The sequence below is a fragment of the Pseudoliparis swirei genome, chromosome 5, assembly GCF_029220125.1.
Source record: "Pseudoliparis swirei isolate HS2019 ecotype Mariana Trench chromosome 5, NWPU_hadal_v1, whole genome shotgun sequence".
Classification (NCBI taxonomy): domain Eukaryota; kingdom Metazoa; phylum Chordata; class Actinopteri; order Perciformes; family Liparidae; genus Pseudoliparis; species Pseudoliparis swirei.
In genome coordinates, this window is record NC_079392.1 from 22,182,498 (window position 1) to 22,190,004 (window position 7,507).

A 7,507-nucleotide genomic window follows, 5' to 3' on the forward strand; every position below is an offset into this window, starting at 1 on the left:
TGCTCTTGCATAAGATTGTCCTTTGAATAATTTTTTGCACTAATCATTCTCCTGTGAGACCGTGGAGCATTCACAGACGATAGGAACCTGTAGTAATTAGTACAGTTGTCAATGCTCATGGTTAACTTGAATTAAACTGCACCTGCAAGAGAAGTGGGAAACGAGTGCTTGTGAAAGAGTCCATAGGTTTACCTTTTTTTTATTTTTTATAAGTATATTGCCTGGGTGCATGCGTGGGGTGAGACGGGTTCCTTCAAGGTTCACGACGGAGCCATGTGGAGGTGTCTTTATTTTGGTATGGTGGCCTTTTAACTTCTCGTCATTAGTTTTCTGAATCAAACCGGACTTAAAACCAACTCAACCTGATTCCGATGCACCTATAGCGTGTCAGTGAGATTAATAAGAATCTATATCTCCAAATACAAGCTGCTTTCAACTGCAAACGGATTACCTTTTATAAAATAGACACCTGGTATGTCCCTTTAGGCCCAAGTGTGAGTGGTGAGTCCCTCAACAACCCACCAACACCTCGCCGTAGTAGCCCTGGCAGAGTGGGTTGCCAGGTTGTGTCTCACTCTCCAGTCCAAATAATCCAAAACGGTCACAGTGGATCTTTATGGAGATTAATCGGTGTCGAGATCTATTCATCTCCACCTGCTGGAGAAGACCGTGGGATACAGCTGAAAGGTCGAAACGCCTACGTAGCTGAACCTTGAGTTGTGTGTGTGAGAATCGTTGTGAACATGTGTATGTTCCTTTGAAATTATTCTCTTTTGCTGCCTTTTGTCTGTAGTTTGGGTTTTCTTAAGATTTTTAATCATCTGTAAACCATTTTTTTTAAAGAAGAAAAAAAGTACTATAGCCTACTATGAAAGCTGCTTCACTTTTCTTCTTCGATGATGCAGCCATTGATTGGTCAACATATCTAATAGCTTTGTAAATCAGCAGTAAAGATGATCCAAACAGTACATTTCCAGACTCAAGTTTCCATTTAAACCAATTTAGGTTATTGTTTTAGGTTACTTTTAATTGATATTTGTGGGCCAGTTAGATTTTTTGATTTTTTATTGTACAAATTCAGCCAGCGGGGTCACCCTAGTTTAATGTCTGGGAGACAAAAACAAAAACAAGCTTGTGTATTTAGTGTCTGCTGCTCTCCTGCTGTTGGAGTACAGATCCAACGGCTTGGCATTGCCCTCTGGTGGGGTCCAGAGGACACCTCGGCTCTTCATGGGAACCGCTGGGTTTTTAAACTAAATATGTTATCTCCCTAAAAGCAACTGAATGCACGATACGCGCTGGCTTTGGATTGACTTGAATATCCACACATGAATTCCACATAAAGTTCACAACGGGGAGGGTTAGACGGCGTTGTGGTTCCTGTCTAACAAAAGGAAGCGAAGCCCAACTGTAGTCTGCTCTCCACAGGATGTGGCCTGGCTGGGCACAAGCCAAACCGGTTCTCCAACTTTAGAACCACGCAGTTATGAGCTGTGGTGACAAGAAAAACTGGCTTTGTTTACGACCATATACTCTGGTAGTATAGCTTTGTAACCCGAAATATGACCCCGTTGTTTTCTTTTGTGATTTATATATTTACCACTGAAGCAGCTCTTGTGTGAACCCCCAAATTCTGTCCAGGAGCAGATTATTATCTTAATATTTGGTGTGGAGGCGAAGGCTATAAGAAAGACGAGAGGAAAGCCAATTCAACTGTTTCTAATGATAGTCGGGAGTTTAATCAATCGTATTTTCTATTCTCAAAATAGTAGCACATTAACACATAAAGTCTAGACTTTGTAAGCCAATGCGCTCATGTTTGCTTCGTGTTATGTAACACTATCGAAAAATAAAGCAAGAGCGGCAGTGCGTTTGGTAGTGAGGCGATGCAACAACAACAAAAATCAATGTATTTGCAAAGACTAGATAGTTAGGTATTAACTCGCATTAGAGCCTGAATGCCACTCATCACAACGCTCTACCTGTGTGTGTGCGTGCGTGTGTGTGCGTGCACTCGTTGAACTTGGCATGACCCACATACAGTGCAGGACATTTACGATTTATCACTTCCAGACGAGACGGCAAACAGCGAGCTCGTCATGTGGTGTCACGCCGCCATGTGCGTCAACATTTAAGCCCTCGGCCTTTTCCCCACCAGAAACATGATGTAAAAATAAAACACTTATGGAGCTTTGCGGCCTATCTTCGTGGGTGAGGCATCGGCTCAGAGGCGATGAGATGTTTCCCACGATGGCCGCGTGCTTTTCATTTTAATAACGATTTAAACTTTAGCCATTTTCTTTCCCATGCAGCCGTGTTGAATACATGAACTGCAACGCAGTAGCGTGCGGATTGAGAGAGAGTAGTGGACGCACGAGTCGTCTTCCCATATTGTTCTTTATTGTACTAGAATGCAAACATTACATTTCATCAGAAATGCTCCAAGATATAAAATCCAGAGATGGCTGTCTTTCAAGTAATCCATCAGATTACAGTTACCAGAGGTTTGCACTGTAATCGTCATCTAAAAAAACATCCTCCTGTGAAACTACCGCGGAGCATTTGTTGACAATAGTAAATAAAACCGTGTATAACACTTATGGGAAACTTAAGGACTGAACCTGCAAGAAGTGAAAAAACAGGTGCTTTCATTGACTTAAAAATCATCAAAATAAAAATTTGTAAAAAAAACAACAATTCTGTACATTTTGCAATATCTCAAACGCAATCTCTTCGCCCGACTGTCTCTGCGTTTCACTTCATCTGGCGACAGAGGCCAACGGTTTAATCTGCAGCCGTCACTAAGAAACACAGAGGAGAGTTCAAGCTCAGAGATTGACAGGAGTACGTCCCCCCCCCCCCCCTCCATTACCGCAGAGCCTAAAAGCAATATTAGTTCAAGTTTGAATATTATTTCTAGTTATAAAACTACAGCAGTTAATTGACTTGAGTCTTGATTATTTATTGTTTTAAAGATCAACTGTATGTTATTGTGCTATATGAGACTAAATGTTGATGACGTTGACAGAGACCCCTCCCCCCCCCCCCAACAAATGAGACTGTTGGGAGGGGAAATACTCAAACAACCTTATTCCATCTTCTCCAGGAACGAACGCACCTCCATCGGATCGTAACCCCAAGGCCCCAAGCCCCCCTGGAGAACACACAAGCGCACACACACACAGGCAAAGAGACAGAGAGGAATGTTAATGGCAAAAATAAAATCATGTGGTTACAACTTTTATGGAGAGCCATAAAGAACATGCCTCCAGAAGACAGAGACGTGTGTGTGTTTTTTTTTTAAACACCGTCTTAACGAGACATGTCTGGCATGGCCAACATGAGCCTGGCTCTGAGCCAAGTGCTCGAGTGTTGGCTGAATTCTTTACTGTTCCTTCTCATGCGATAGCGTGAGTGCAAAGAGCGTGAGTGCAGATAGCATCGGGGGCGTTTAATCACACGATTAATTGCATCAAAAGGGAAGTGGCACATGACTCTGTAAACTATTCTATGGCGTGAAATTGCGTCCGTGCCGGTGTGAGGTTCTGGGTCAGGGATGTCGTATGTGTACGGATTGTAAAGCCCTCTGGGGCTAATTTGTGATATTGGGCTATATAAAGTTAACTGAATTGTAAAAAGTTCTGCGCCAGATCTCACCTTGTAGACAACTTTCCCGGCCTGCAGCACGTACAGCCTCTCGGGCAGGGCGCCGTACTTTATGGCGGACACGTCGCTCATGTCGTCTACGACGACCGGACACAGGGGCTCCTTCTGAACCAAGATCTGCGCCGCGGACAGCCTGTCCTGCAGGTTCTGGTGCTGGTTGATGTCAAAGTTGTTGGTAAAGGCCCAACCATCTGGCACGAGAATAAAGAAATGGGATTTTACTGCAAACCGGAGGCTAAACGTCACAGGACATCAAAGTTATGGAACACACATTAAATTCTGTTTTATGGATGTTGCAGTAGTGCATTACAGCGTCACGGGTTAAAGTAGCGGTATTAAGGGTAATGCAGCCCAGACTGTGGTTGCGGTGCTGCACGTCTTTATGCACAGTTATACCAAATGACTCAACATTTGACTATTTGGGTAAAATGACAAATGATGCTTCTGTAGTATAAACTCATTGTATTAAAGTGATCATTTACAAACTGAAATTGCTGCATTTAAATGCCCTCCATTGCAGGGATGAGCCAGATGTTAAGCTCTGTGGGCCATTAATAAACCGAATATTCTGGACTTTCAAGAATAAGGAAAATCAAGAACTGTTCAAAGCCCAATTTCATCTTCAAAACGTTTTCAATCTCAGGGAAGTTCGGCTACATTTTGCGTCACTTTAACCCCACTTTCAGAATTTTGGTTGCACGGTTTTCTCCAGACGTTTACTCACCTGTTGAATGCGCCTCGGCTGTGTAGACCACAACAAAGTCCGCGACATCCCCGAAGTCCTTGACGAGTTGCTTGAACTCCTCAAGTTTGTAGATGAACGGGGGTCAGGTGCAGCTTCCAAAACTCAACACCAGCGGCCTGTTGCCTGCAGTCATGAGAACACAGATGGCATGTGAGGAGGAGCAGAAACACACACACGCGCAAACACACGCACACATCCCTACCTTTCAAGTACGTGCAGATACTTGTTTTCGTCCCATCCATGTTGACCACAGGTGTGTCCGGCGCTTCGAGCCCCACAAAGGCATCTTGTCCGAGGGACAGCCACATGTTGTGGCCGGCGGCTTTCAAGAAATTAGTGCTGGCAAAAGTCAGACCCCAATCTTCATACTTGAAGTTGGGATTCTGGGTCATCGTGGTCTTTTCACCCATTTTGAGGATTATCTTCTTTGTGATACTCGGTGAAATAAAATGCATGACGAAGAGCAAGGCATTGAGTCCTACCATGGAGCAAAACAAGCATGCAGTGGACAAATACACCATCAGCCTGTGCAAAGACATGCTCGCTCCTTTGTCGCGGACTGCCGTATCCAGGCAGAGTGTCTCTGGAAAGTCTGTCATCTGATAGTTAAAACACATCAGGTACCGCCCACCAGCCTCACGTTTGACAACAGCTGCCTTCAAGGGCCTCTTTAAAAGCTCGTATTTTCTACATGGCAAAGAGCAAACACTTTGGAGCGCTGAAGTAAATTGAAACTGACGTTTTCCGTCGCACAAGAATATCCTCTTAAGCGATGATACTTCAATCATCTCCCTTTTAGGGCGCTTTGTCAAAAGAGGAGAGTTAACCGTGCCTCGTGAAAGTGCCGTGTCAAACGTTACATTTGAACGGAGGCGGTAGTTATTGTTTACACCAACACAAAAGTCATATTTTTATGATCTCCCATAACGTTTAGCTTTAATAGTATATGAGCGTTACTTAGTTAAATACTCGAATTGACGTTAAATTAACGTTTAAATCCTATATTTCTAAATAACAGACTTGGAATCAACAACTTCAAAACACAAGAAAAGGTTAATTAAGTCATTTTTGGGGGAATCTCATGTCTTTCTTGATTGAGGGAGGAGCCGCATCGGTGTTACGGTTCAACAAGCGACCGTGTTAACTGGTGAATTTCAGGGTCGCTTGTAACGCCTACTTACGAGCTAAAACACCAGCTAGAATAGCGTTACCAGTTGTAATAATTTGAAGTTAAATTACATATATTTACAAGCAAACACCAGAGATACCGCAAAACAAACTGACCACGAATGTAGTGCTTAGCTATGAGACTTTAAGCTAAACTGTGGCCGTTACAGTGAGAGTCACTCAACAGTCGCGCGTGACTATTTTTTTGCTCCATCCCAATGTTCCGCTAACTACCGTTTAGCGAGCTACCCTGAGCCACGTGACATCGTACTTCGGTCCTCTTTTCTCGCCACATCCTGAATGTAAGTGGGTTTTAATTGCAATGATGTACAACCATCTGAACTATGTCTGGCCAGCTAGGTAACAAACTTCGGGTCAAACTTTAGCTAAGCCTTCTAATTAATCAGGTTAACCTATCTGTGCTTTCTAATGAAACAGGAATATGACACATGTATTCTGTAGTATCTTGACTTTCTGTTCAAGGTGTGTCGCTTAATTGACGATGTCATCAAGGTTTATTGAGTGTACTAGACACTAGATATTGATAGGCCTACTGGACAATAAAACTCATCAATCTCAGGAATCATCTATGCTGACCACGTTCAACAAAATATTTGGCAGATATCTGTTTGGAATTATTTCTGCACAGGATGAGTTCCAGAGGAGAGTTGATGAGGCCTTGAGGTGCTTCAGGCTAACACAGGAGCCCGGCCCTGTGCTCACATACTTCGACCACACGAAAGAGGTGAAGCTACAGGTCGATGCTTCGAAATGCGGTTTAGGTGCAGTTTTGCTTCAGGGAGAGAAACCAGTCGCATATGCATCCAAGACACTGAAATAGACCGAAGAAAATGATGCTCAAACTAAAAAGGAGCTGTACGCAGTGCTCTTTGGATGCAGGCGCTTCCATCAATATCTGTACGGATGACAGGTGATCGTCGAGTCAGACCACAAGCCGCTAGAGTCAATCATGTGGAAACCTCGGGATGAGATATCAACGGTGACACAATCATTGTGCCTCACTCACTCGGACACTTGGGGATGGAGATGTGTAAGCAGCGAGCAAGAGACGGACTGTTCAGGCACCAGTAGGATCTTGCATCATTTGCCTTGAGCGACGCAGCTCCAATGCAAAGGAACCGATGCTCTCGCATCCGATCCCAGAGCGACCGTGGCAAACAGTAGCCACAGACTTGCTCCCATGGCACAGTACTGACTCTATAGTTCTCGACTATTATAGCAGGTACTTTGAGGTAGAGAGAATCACCAATCTCACGTCCACAACTGGCGTCAAAAAGGACCGTGTTACAGTTCATAAGAGTTCAGAAGTTTTGCTCACGCATGGGACTTTGAACGTACCGCGAGGATCCCGCTGTTACCCGCAGAGTAACGGTTTGGCTGAAAAGACTGTTCAGACTGCCAAAGCACTCATTGACGAAGCACATGCACAGCAGACGGACCCGTATCTCAGTTTACTGGGATACAGAAACACACCAGTTGATGGATTGAAGTCGCCAGCCCCGCTGCTAATGAGCAGGCGTCTGCACTTAATTCTACCAAGCACAGAAAACAAACAAACTGCAACCTGAACTGGTCTGTCTCAGCGCAGTTCACAGCAGAAGGCAACTGTGTCAACAGAGACACAAGCAATATTACGACAGGAATGCTAGGACACGACCGGCTCGACCAGATGGACCGTTTCCAGAGGTCCTCCAACATTCCCACTGATGAAGGTCTCTTGCAGACGTTTAAAAGTGGCCCAGACCCAGTACTTCCACCAAACAACCACTAGAGGGAGTGTGAGGACGCAGATCATACAGGTTCCAAGGGGCCACCAGACTGTACTAGCACCAGGACGCATAGTGAAGCCTGGAGACACATTGGACTTGTGATACCCGACATGAGAAGAACCGAGGGATATGTTCATGA

At 44.4% G+C, this 7,507-nt stretch overlaps 1 protein-coding gene across 1 annotated transcript; it reads right to left on the reverse strand.

Annotated features, from left to right (window-relative positions):
* Positions 1-2,378: 2,378 nt before the first annotated feature.
* Positions 2,379-4,970, reverse strand: dio1 (iodothyronine deiodinase 1). The gene is made up of 4 exons (XM_056414346.1): positions 4,614-4,970; positions 4,391-4,534; positions 3,658-3,857; positions 2,379-3,154 (listed from the first exon to the last, which is right to left on the reverse strand). Exons 1-4 carry the CDS (start codon positions 4,948-4,950, stop codon positions 3,089-3,091), a joined length of 747 nt encoding a protein of 248 aa, XP_056270321.1. The 5' UTR covers positions 4,951-4,970; the 3' UTR covers positions 2,379-3,088.
* Between the last annotated feature and the right edge of the window lie 2,537 nt (positions 4,971-7,507).